General features: G+C 48.7%; 1 protein-coding gene across 3 annotated transcripts in view; it reads right to left on the reverse strand.

Moving 5' to 3' along the window:
• Positions 1–12,651, reverse strand: part of LOC142202331 (NACHT, LRR and PYD domains-containing protein 1a-like) — a 58,290-nt gene that overhangs the window by 12,768 nt on the left and 32,871 nt on the right. For all 3 annotated transcript variants that reach the window (XM_075272406.1, XM_075272407.1, XM_075272408.1), the window contains exons 6-7: positions 2,835–3,067; positions 1,861–2,150 (exon numbers count right to left, since the gene is read on the reverse strand). In XM_075272406.1, the coding sequence (XP_075128507.1) occupies positions 1,861–2,150; positions 2,835–3,067 (523 nt within the window). The remainder of the gene's footprint in view (positions 1–1,860; positions 2,151–2,834; positions 3,068–12,651) is intronic.

Below are 12,651 nucleotides of genomic sequence, written 5' to 3' on the forward strand. Positions count from 1 at the left end.
TGTATCACTGAAATTTCCCCATTGTGGGACTATTAAAGGAGTATCTTATCTTATCTTAGTCAGCAAGACCATGCAGATAATTCTCAAGAGAATTGTAATGTATCTGCCTGTTCAGGTCTATGCACCATTCTCTTCTCACATGTTGTAGTGCAGCAGGCATGTTAAGTTTGATTTTTTGTTACTGTGTCTGAACACTGCTCTGTTACCTCTCCTCTGTAATTCAGTTTCCACCACACCCATCTCCTGTGTCCATCTAATAGTTAACCTTAGCCTTGCCTGTGTGATTGACAGCCTGTTTACCAATCAAGTCTGGCGCTTGTCTGGGGCTTCCTATAATCCAATGTGTAACCCGTGATACATCCCCGATTAAGTTTTGCCTCTCATAGAAGGTACGGACTGATGTAAACCAGGATTGGTGGATCTATACTACGTGACCGGAGAATAATGTGGGGATGAAGTCCAGGAGGGCTGGGAACGTGGGGACATGGGAGATGGGATAGGCTACAACGCATCACGTGGGTTGCTGGTAGAATATGAATGGGACCGTGAGAACTGTGGGCTGAGGTATGGAGTAATTAAAGGTAATGAATGGAATTGGTATATTGTAAATGTGAATATGAGGTGACATTGTAATATAAATGTATATAAGGGTGACCATATTTAATGTTGTCATTTTAATGACTTAAAAGAAAGTTGGAAACCGGAAGCACTGTTATGATGGGTGTGTTCACTCCACTGATGAAACAGCTGCTGAGAAACGTACATAAAGGTGAATTGTATTGTTTAGTAATGCCGTGACTAAGGGACAGTATAGCCTTGAAACGCGTCGGCGGTTTTAAACACTATGTCTTTTTCCTGACTTTTTTCACATCTTGTTCTATGTAATGTGAGTTTTAAAATGGCTTATTAAAAGTTATATTTTACCAAGCCCAAGGAGTGCGGACCTGCTATATTTTGGTGGAATATTCAGATACGAAGGTTGCCTCATCCAGTCCAGAGGTGAAAGGCCGTGCACCCAGGGAGAGATTGGATTGCATATACATGGTGAGATTGAGATACAGGTCATCACCCAACACAATTTCTGCTGGTTATTGTGACATTGTCCTGTAACTTTGTCCTCGCTAGCTTCCTACTACTCTATTGTATTACTTACCTCTGACCCTTGGCTTCCCTTGTGACTATTCTTTGGATTACAATGTTGTACTGCTTTGTCTCTCTGGCTTTGACCCCTGGCTTGTTGACTCTTCTTCTGTGTTGTTAACCTTGTCTTGTTCTGTGTCATCACTTATACCTAGGAAGGGTTTTGTCGCCCGGTTGTTATCTGTCACATAGGATAGTTCAGGCAAGTAGGCGGGCACAGGGGCTGGATTGAGTTTAGAGATTACGGTCTCTGACTTTCCCTTCTTCCATTGTATCAGCAGCAGTTCTAGGGAATTCCCTTACAACAACTTGTGTAACCTTTAAGCTGACAATTGCAATCTGTTGATACTTGCATAGTAAAGCCACAGTGACTTGATGCACAGTAGCATGTAGCTCTGTCCTCTGGGCCCCTATATCTTCATACGTTGATGTAACTTTGTCAACACTAAGTCTGTGTTTATGTTAAAAAGCTAGAACAGGGTTGGATAAGTTCCTAGGAGTCCTCAGTGTCATACATGACTTTTACAAGCAGTTTCCACTTTTGGTTCAGACCAAATAAAAAATTTTGTTCTAAAAACACAAACCTGAACCAAATTTAATTCTGAAATGTTAACTCATGTTAAAGTATGGGCCATAAATATGATAAGTGAGCTTCTGACCCCTGGGACCAATGCACTTTGAGAACCATTATTTAAAGTAATAGAAGAATGGAGGAAATACCTTTTCCACTGTGCGGACACTCGGCAGTAGATACAGATGGAGTCTATACTGGTGTCTTAGATCTTCCCGTATAATTGTATTAGAGAATAACAGAACCATTCCATGATAACATTTGAGCTTTATTATTTCCTCTTGTAAAAGGCTCAAGGGATATAAAATAACCCCGATACAGGAGAAGGTGGGGTTCTCCAGCACAGCGTACTTTCCTTCCAGTCTCGATGGTGTTTCTAAAACCAGGTTATCATCCTTGTAGTGGAAACATTGTATCAAAGACTTGTCTCCTTTGAAACCTATAAGGTATATAGAATAAAATTAACTGAGAAATAGAAAAACATAGCAAATAAGTTTAAAGAGGACCTTTCATCAAATCGGGCACAGGCAGTTCTATATACTGCTGGAAAGCTGACAGTGCGCTGAATTCAGCGCACTGTCGGCTTTCCCGATCTGTGCCCGGTGTAAAGCGCTATCGGTCCCAGTACCGTAGTGCTCTATGGTCAGAAGGGCATTTCTGACAGTCAGTCAGGGACGCCCTTCTGCCCAGCAGCGCCTATTGCGCTGTACTGTGTGAGCGGGGAGGAACGCCCCCTCCCCTCCTGATAATACTCGTATATGGACGAGCTGTGTGAGCAGAGGGAGGGGGCGTTCCTCCCGGCTCCACAGCACAGCGCGATAGGCGCTGCTGGGCAGAAGGGCATCCCTGGCTAAGTGTCAGAAACGCCCTTCTGACTGTAAAGCCCTACGGTACAAGGACCGATAGCGCTTTACACCAGGCACAGATCGGGAAAGCCGACACTGTCAGCTTTCCAGAAGTATATAGAACTGCTGTGCCCCAATCTGATGAAAGGTCCTCTATAAATGTGATATTTTTATATGATTTATTGATTTTATTATAGATCTGTCTTGTCAGTGAGGTCATATGCAGTAAGATCACATTACACATAAATGATATCATACAGTGTAATACTATTTATTACCTCCTAGACATAGACAATGAGGTAGGTAGACTGCAGTCACAATGTTGGGGTCTACCCTCGATTTGATGTTGAAGAGAGGCCCAATAATCTCATATCCACCACGTAGGTTCTGTAGGATCTCAGTGTAGTTACTCCAGGAACCCACCTCATATTCAATGGTCACAGGTTGGGTAACCCGGAACTGAATATCAGACTCTGAGCAACGGAACAGTCCCGGAGAGGTCATGGATAGACTGAAAAAGAAAATAATGTTCATTATGTTAGGGTATAAATTGTGTCTCTTATTTTATTGCTGCTTTGTACGGGCCATATACTTGTGGTGCTGAGGTTTAAGAATTTGATGGATATTTCTGAAAAAGCTCCCTTTTCTATCTTCCTTCATTCAAGTGAAAAGGAGCTGAGCTACAGTACGCCAGCTCTGATGCTATACACTGCATTGACTACATGCCCTATATAAGTTCATACACCAGAGTCAGCATGGAGCAGTTGATCGGTGCAGAGTCTAATCAAAAATGCCCCTTTCCCAGCAAAGAAAAAGCATTTAAAAAAGTTCACATTTACTGTATTTTTTTTATTTTTATTTAGAATGTTGTTTTTTTTTTCCCTTTTTTATATTGGATGTTAAGAATAATTGTTGAAAAGTGATAGCTTTATATTAACATGTATGGCGATATACTACAGAATAGGATAAGATAAGATAATTCTTTAATAGTCCCACCATGGGCAAATTTCAGTATGTTACAGTGTTATGGTTCTGACTTTATATTTAAAATTCCCTGACATCACGAGCCATACCAGGCCAGAAATATGATCTGCTCAGGAGTTCTTGCGTTCTCCTGCTACTAAAGCGTCCCCCAATGCGTGAGGAGTGTGCCCAGACTCCCAATGCCTATTGGATGGTAGAAAAGTTTTATCAGGCAGCCCCCATACTTGGGAGAGAGAAGAGACCACCTGAACCCTGTCGGAAGGAATAACAAGTCATTCTGTCTCAGTGACCTCATCAAGAGGATCAGGAGTCATGGATTGGAGAGTGACCCCCTTTGATTGTAACAGTCAGTGCTGATGACAGTGTTCACTCCAGGAAAATATCTCCCCAGTGACCCAATTAATCTGTGGAGAGTGTTGGCGAAGCCATGGGAGACCCAGGATGAGATCATCCATACCCTTATGCAGAGACAAGAAAGAAATGGTCTCCCTATGTTTGGAGGGGAGCGTCATACCTAGCGGTACCGTCTGTTGTGTGATCTCCACAGGTAAGATGGAGACATTCACGACTCGCACCTTAATTGGCTGTGGTAGAAACACCAAGGGGATGCCTTTCTTGCATGCAAATTCAGATGACATAAAGACCCCTTCAGTTCGTGAGTCTACACACGCCTTGGCAGATATAGTATGGCTACCTTCCACTAGGTGTACAGTGAAAACTAATTTGGTGAGCAGTATAGGCATAGCTAGTAATCCCCCACCAATGGATACTAGCGGCTGAAGTTTCCCTGCCTCTTCAGGACAGTGCACGGAGAGATGCCCTGGCAGCCGGCATGAGAAACATACGTAATCACAGTTTGGACGCCAGGAAGTAGCTCCGGCGTGAGAAACGTCCATTGGTTCAGGTGCATCCTTTATTGGCAGTGCAGGAGAACTGGAGGAGAGGAATACGGGAGCCAATCGGATACGGGATCGACTGGCCGCTATCTCCAGCCCTCGTGCGCTATGCCGCAAGTCAATGCGAGTAGCCAGAACGATTAGAGCCTCTAGGATTAGAGGGACCTCACGGGTTGCCAAAGCATCTTTGACGTGGGGAGCCAACCCTTTCCAAAATACTGGCACCAAAGCCTTATCAGGCCAGTCAATTTCGGATACCAGTGTCCCAAACTGTACTGCATATGTACTGACTGTGTCCGAACCCTGGCTTAGGTCGAATAGCAGCAGGGGCGAGTCAAAGGTAACCCGTGGACCCAAGAAGACTTGTTTCAGAGCCCCTAGGAAGGATGTGGCACGAGTGGTGACAGGATCACCTCACTCTCATAGTGGCATAGCCCACTCTAATGCCCGGGCCAGCCAGGAGGGAGATTACAAACCCCACCTTACTTTTTTTGGTGGGGAATGTGGCAGCTTGTACCTCGAAGTGGATGGTACATTGGCTGATAAACCCCCTACTCTCCTTTGACTCTCCTGAAAATTTATTGGGAAGAACCAAACGGAGGGTTGCCCCAGCAGCTGATGGCGTCTGAGCCAAGGCTTGTGCTACCACCTGTGCAGTGAGGGAGGCGTCCCAGGTAGCTGGTGCTCGCTGCTCCATAGACAGCAGATGAGCCTCCAAGATGGGACTTAGACTCCACACACCTCACTGCATGACGCCAAGAGTTGGATTGGCCCACAGGTGGTGCTGTGCGCTGGAAGGGGGACCTGTGGGCCAATCCTGTTCAGCCTTCACCAGCAGAGATTTGTTGGCCCTTTGGGTGAGTAGAGTCTTTAAACAGCAGAGATTTAGTTTTTGGCCCTTAGAGTGAGTAGAGTCTTTAAAAAGCAGTGCTTTTGGCCCTTGGCATGAGTAGAGCCTTTAAAATACAGTGTTTTTGGCCCTTGAAGTGAGTAAAGACTTTAACCAGCAGAGTTGGGGGAATCAGGGTGGATTGATACTAGTAGGATCAGAATTGTGCAGCGCTGATGGAGGAGGAGTATGAGGAGGAGCAGGAATTGTAGAGGGTGAGCACACACATGCAACTTCATGTCGGCGTGGTTGACAACGGTGGACATGAAAATGATGGGTCTGTCCAGTGGCTGTTCATTTTTATGAGCATCAGCCGGTCAGCACTGTCAGCTGACAGCCGGCTGCGCTGATCCGTAATTATGCCACCGGCAGCGCTGAAGACCCTTTCCGACAGCACTCTGGCGGCAGAGCAGGAAAGGACCTCCAATGCGTACAGCGCAAGTTCCAGCCACAAATCCAACTTGGAGACCCAATAAGTGTAGGACGAAGAGGGATCGGAGAGGACAGGGCTGGTGTCGGCCAGGTACTCCCGTAATATGCGCCTATACTTATCCCTCCTGGTGTCACTATAGGCCCCTCAGTACTTTGGCGAGGCGGTGCCATTAACGTGTCCCAGACCCTGCAGAGTGTGTCCCTGCCGGGTGTGGATCGGATGACAGTTTGTGGCCTGTTGGAGGAACTCTCCTGTGTGCCGCCAATGAGAGTTGATGGAAACATCTCCATCATATTCTGCACCAGTTGCTTGTGGCAATCACTCATGCGACTGGCCCTCCACTCTACCAGAATAAAATTACAAACATAATTTTTATACCGGGGGTCGAGGATTACAAAAATCCAGTAGTCATTGCTCTCCAGGATTTTGGCAATGCGTTATTCAGTTGCAAAGCACTCCAACATGTATTCAACCATGTGTGCCAGAGTGTTACTTGGCGTCACTTGGCTGCCCCCACTGGAATGGTCACTCTCCATTTCCTCCTCTTCCTCCTCCTCCTCCTCCATTTCGCCCCAACCGTGCTGCAGCAATGGAACGCAATGAATTTCCCCGCCAGCCTCCTGTGTGACAATAAGATCTGCCACTTCGTCATCCTCCTCCTCCTCCCTCAATGTACGCTGTGAAGCAGACAGGAATGTGCCATGAATATCCTGCTGGGATGTTTCAGCACCTATGCCCGACTCTTCAGTGTCCAATGCGTTATCCCTGATGGCGATGAGGGATTCTTGCATCACACACAGGAGTGGGATTGTGACACTCACAATTGCGTCATTACAGCTGACCCTCATGGTTGACTCCTCAAAGACACGCAAGATCTCGCACAAGTCTGCCATCCATGGCCACTCATGGTGCAGAAACTGCGGAAGCTGACTCTGAGGAACCCTTGGGTTTTGGAGATGGTACTCCATCACGGGTCTCTGCTGCTCACACACTCTACTCAACATGTGGTACGTCGAGTTCCAGTGTGTGGGGACATCGCACAACAGCCGGTGTTCTGGCAGATGGAGGTGTTGCTGGAGGCTTCGAAGGCTAGCAGCAGCTACTGTGGATTTGCGAAAGTGGGCGTACAAGCGCCGCACTTTCACCAGTAGCTCGGCATTGGGGTATATTTTCAAAAACCGTTGCACCACAAAATTGAACACGTCGGCCAGGCATGAAACGTGTTGGAGGTTGGCAAACTCCAGAGCTGCTACCAGGTTGCGGCTGTTATCACACACGACCATGCCTGGGCCCAGGTGCAGTGGCAAAAACCATGTTGCCGTCTCATCAAGGGCATCAGAGGGCATCCCTCACCTCTGATGCAGTGTGCTGTCTGTCCCCCAAGTTTATGAGCTTCAGCACGGCCTGCTGACATCTCCCCACGCCAGTGCTGCAGCGTTTCCAGCTGGTAGCTGGGGTCAATGTGATGGTGGAGGAGGTGGAGGAGGAAGAGGAGGAGGGTGGTGGTTCAGAGCCCCTGCCAGGAATGTTGGGCGGGGAAATGAGGTAGACCGCCTCAGATTGTGACCCGCTCCCAGCCTCAACTACATTCACCCAGTGTGCCATCAGTGAAATGTAGCGTCCCTGTCTGCATGCACTTGTCCACACGTCGGTGGTCAAGTGGACCTTTGTGCAAATCGCAGAACTTAGGGCCCGCCGGATGTTGCGTGACACGTGCTGGTGCAAGGCGGTGATGGCACAGCGGGAGAAGTAGTGACAGCTATGGATGGCATAGCGAGGTGCCGCACTTGCCATCAGGTCACGGAAGGCCTGACTTTCAACAAGCCGGAACGGCAACATCTCCTAGGCCAGCAGTTAGGAGATGTGCGCATTTAAGGTTTGTGCATTTGGGTGGGTAGCGCTGTATTTTTGCCTGCGCTCTAAAGTCTGGGAGATGGTGTGTTGTTTTGAGGAGGCGCATGATGGTACAGGAGAAGGAGCTAAGGCAGGAGAAGGAGCTGAGGCAAGAAAAGGGGAGGATGAGGGAGAAGTCCCCAAAGTGGTGGAGGAAGATGTGGAGGTTTCCTGGCTGCTGGTTTGGACTGCAGCACCAGCACTGGCAAGAGTGGGAGAGGCAGTGGCGGCAACACCAGACGATGATAGTACAGAGTTCGCTCTCTGCCACTGAACCCAGTGCTTGCCTTCCAAATGACAGCGCATGGCAGTGGTTGTAAGGTTGCTCTTTTCAGAACCCCTACTCAGTTTTGAGTTTCAGAGTGTGAAAACGGCACTATATTTGTCCGTAGTACAGACATTAAAAAAATTCCAGACCACCGAAGACCGTGGCCTCGATGGGGGAGTTATTCTAGGCTGGCTACAAGAGGGAACATTTTGGGCCCTGCTGGCTGTGGCCTGGCTTCGGTGAAGCAGCTGTCCTCTGCCTCTAGACATGCCTCTGCCTCTAGCCACCCTCTTTGGTGCTGCACTTCCCTCCACATCTCCACTGCTCTCCCCGCTTGACATCCGCCCTGTCCAGGTCGGGTCAGTGGCCTCATCGTCCACCACCTCCTCTTCCAAATCCTCCAATGGCTCCTCCTCCTCTTGCGCAATGATGACGGCAACAGGCTGCCCTGATGGCAACTGTGTCTCGCAATTGTCATCACTGAGGGCTGATTGCTGGTCAACAGAAATAACAGGAGATAACGGATGCTCCAGTGTTTGTGCATCAGGGAAGTCATCTGTTACCTCTGGTGATTCAAGACGTGGTGGGACAGATTGAGGGACAGTGAATGGAGCCGAAAACAGCTCCTGGGAGGCGGGAAAGGTGGGATTAGGTTGCTGGGAAGATTTGGCATGTTGTGAGGAAGGAGGACCAGACTGTTGAGTAGGAGGAGGAGTTGAGGTAGAGGCTGACTGGTGGAGAATGTGCTGGAAGCATTGTCCGCCAGCCATTGTAACACCTCTTCCTGGTGCTCGGGCTTACTTAGGTTTGTACCCTGCAGCCTACTCAATGTGGCCATCAAGCTGGGGACTGTGGAGAAGCACAATGCTTGCTGCCGCAGAGCTGTAGGCGCAGTAGACGCTGTTGGTTGAGCGCAACCTTGTTTCACATCTGCATTTCCACGCCCCCATCCTCATCCCCGTCCCCTTGCGCTAGCCTTGCACATTTTGGATGTATACTAATTCCCTTTTTTATGGTCTATACACCACAATGAAAGGCTTTTTTCAGCTCTATATGAACTTGTAACTGCTGTGAATTCTGTGTGTGGACAGCCAACAATGAAAGCTGTTTCTCCGCTATATATGAAGTTGTATCTGTTGTGTATCCCTGTTTTCCACCAAAAACCCTGTGGAGCCCTACTGGGCTCTGAACCGTAGGAACACCCTGGTGCGAACAAGGGCTGGCAGTTAGTGTCACTGCCAGAACCATACACCAACCGGGTGTGCTCAGTTAAATCACTGAGGCAGCCTGTGCAGCTCAGAGCGGCCGTTACAACAAACAAGACTGTCTAGTCAGGTCTTTTGAGCTAAACAGAGACCAGTACACAGTGTGTGCTACCAATTGCAGGTGCGCAAGCCAGATGCCGATAGGCTGACATCAGTGTCTGTCAGAAGACCGACCACCTGCATCAGCTGCAAAGAAATTAACCCCATGCTTGCTGGAGTGAGCAGTGACAGCGGAACAGGCTGCGACCCAGATATCTTGGCCGCACAGTCCTAACACTGGTATACTACTCCCCCAGCAGGCCACACCGAAGAAGATGTCTGAAGCAATCACAGAGTTAAAGAAGACTTTAAGAAGTTCCCCCTGGACTCCAAAGGCCCTCCTAAGCAGGTACAGCCTGATGTGACCCTTTCTGTGCAGTGCACCCAGGTGATCAGCCCAGCCCAGTTTATTATTGAGGAGCACACCCAGATACTTATAGATCATGACTATCTCAGTGCCTGTCCCTTGGATCTCCACCAGAATCGGGGCACTTGTCCACTTGCTGAAGTCCACCACCATCTCCTTGGTTTTCCCAACATTAATCCTGAACTGGTTCTGCTGGCACCATTCCACAAAGTCCTGGTTTAAGTCTCTGTATTCCCTATTGTCGCCATCAGTGATAAGGCCGACTATAGCAGAGTCATCGGAGTACTTCTGTAAGTAACAGCTGGAGGAGTTGTGTCTAAAGTCAGCAGTGTACAGTGTGAAGAGAAATGGGGCAAGAACTGGACCTTGTGGTGCCCCCGTACTACAGATCACAGTGTCAGACACACAGTCCTGGGCTCTCACATACTGAGGGCGGTTTGTGAGGTAGTCAAGTATCCAGGACAGGTGATGGTCCACTCCAACAAGATCCAGCTTGTCTCTCAATAGCTCTGGATGAATGATGTTAAAAACACTGGAGAAATCAATGAACATTATTCTCACAGTATTCCCTGGTTTTTCCAGGTGAGAGAACTCTGCCTGGCCGATAGAGGGGATCCATAGTAGAACTCACTAGAGGGCGTAGATGTGTCAGGACCAGTCCTTCTAGGACCTTCATCAGGTGGGATGTCACTACTACTAGAGATGAGCGAGCGGATCAGCCGATCTGAACAGCACGCTCGCATAGAAATGAATGGACGTAGCCAGCACGCGGGGGGTTAAGCGGCTGGCCGCCGTCAAAGCGGAAGTACCAGGTGCATCCATTCATTTCTATGGTGCGTGCTGTTCGGATCGACTGATCCGAACAGTACTCGCTCATCTCTAAATACTACAGGTCTGTAGCTGTTGAGATTCATCGGTTTCTTTGGAATTGGTACCATACAAGATGTTTTCCACATATGTGGTACCACACCCAGCTTCAGGCTCATAGTGTACATGCGTGTACTAACACCACAAAGCTGGTCTCTGCACTTATCCCATCGGGTGCTCCGACCTTGTCTGCTTTAATCCTTTTGATTTCCTTACACACTTGAGACTCAGTAAGGATAAGATTTTAACCAGATGGCAGTTGAGAACAAGTCGGTGGAGGCCTGGTGTGTGGTGGTGGGGTTTGGCTGGTGAGGGCATAGCTCGAGTGAAATCAAATCTGTTGAAGAATAGATTCAGTTTGTTAAGCCATTTCCTGTCTCCTTCTATCTGGGAACTTGCCTTTTGTCTGTGGCCAAATATTGCCTTAAAGAGGACCTTTCATCAGATTGGGCACATGCAGTTCTATATACTGCTGGAAAGCTGACAGTGTGCTGAATTCAGCGCACTGTCGGCTTTCCCGATCTGTGCCCTGGGTAAAGCGCTATCTGTCCTGGTACCGTAGGGCTTTACAGTCAGAAGGGCGTTTCTGACACTTATCCAGGGACGTCCTTCTGCCCAGCAGCGCCTATCGCGCTGTACAGTGTGAGCGGGAAGGAACGCCCCCTCTATCTGCTCACACAGCTCGTCCATATACGAGTATTAGCAGGAGCGGGAGGGAAGAGTTCCTCCCCGCTCCACAGTACAGCGCGATAGGCGCTGCTGGGCAGAAGGGCGTCCCTGGCTAACTGTCAGAAACGCCCTTCTGACTATAAAGCCCTACGGTACCGGGACCGATAGCGCTTTACAACGGGCACAGATCGGGAATTCAGCGCACTGTCAGCTTTCCAGCAGTATGTAGAACTGCATGTGCCTGATCTGATGAAAGGTCCTCTTTAAGGCTATTCCATACTTTATCGACACTTCAACCTTCCATCTGATGCTCCATCTCCTGTCTGGAGTTGGCTTTCCCCTCCCTAATCTGTTGCCTTAGCTCTTTTTGCACCCCCCCCCCCCCCCAGACATTTCTTATCACCAGATCTAAAGACTCTCTTTTTCTCCTTGATAAGAGCTTTAATCTCAGAGTTGATCCATGGTTTGTTATTGGAGGAACACCTCACCACTTTTGTTGGTAACGTGCTGTCTTCTCAAAAATTAATGTTATGCAATTATTGCAGTTATGCAATGTGTAAGTCCCTCAATGTCATGCTGATATGAGTCTCGCAGCGCTTCCTATGTACTTGTATTAAAAGTCTCTCAGAGTCTCAACACTCTCCCCTGACCAGATCATCACTGTACGAGTAACAACTAGTTCTCTGTGCACAAGTGGAGTGTATATTGGTCTCAGATGCACCAGGTTGTGAACCAATCTACCTAGGGGTGGTAGGGCAGATGAGTAATATGCATCCTTTACATTGGCAAAGAGCAAGGGGATGTGAAGTGATGGAATACGTTGAGCAATTATGTGTTATGATGGGGTCCCGCAGGTTGTCCTTCCGGTGCACAGTGCCACCTGCGGGTCAATCCAACCCTCGCCCTCGGACAGTGAGGTGTGTGGAGTCTAAGTCCAACTTTCTACCTACTGAGCATGCCCAGACCTTTTGGAGGCGCTCAGAGGCTAAGTCCCATTCTTCCCCTACTGAGCATGCTCAGACCTTTTGGAGCCGCTCGGAGGCTAAGTCCCATTTTGCCCATACTGAGCATGTGCGGTGAAGTTTATGCCACCACCCCGTGGGCGGGGACTTGCCTTTTTATAGTGTGAGTTGACGCCCGCCGGGTGCTCACACTTTGACTATATGCCTGTAAGGCAGGAGTTCAGGGCTAGGTTTCGGTGTAGGCAGGATGCCAGTATAGGGCTCTAGGTTAGGTTTCCTGGGCCCAACCAAGGCACTGCCGGTAGGGACTAGTAGCCTGCTGTATGCTCCCCTAAGTCGGCACCCTCCAAGGGGTCTGTGAGTATGCGGTCACCCGTGCACTGACACGGCAGCTCCAAGCTTGGTGGAGCAGGTTTACGTTGCTGACCAGGGGTGAAGTTTAACCCTTGGCAGCCTTCACTGCAGCATCTACACTCAGGTGCAGTTCCCCAGTGAAGTCAACTGGTGAACGCTTGTTGCAGCCTGTTTACAATTAGAGCTGCATAAACATATTAACCCAGTGA

Source organism: Leptodactylus fuscus, chromosome 5 (assembly GCF_031893055.1).
Source record: "Leptodactylus fuscus isolate aLepFus1 chromosome 5, aLepFus1.hap2, whole genome shotgun sequence".
NCBI lineage: Eukaryota > Metazoa > Chordata > Amphibia > Anura > Leptodactylidae > Leptodactylus > Leptodactylus fuscus.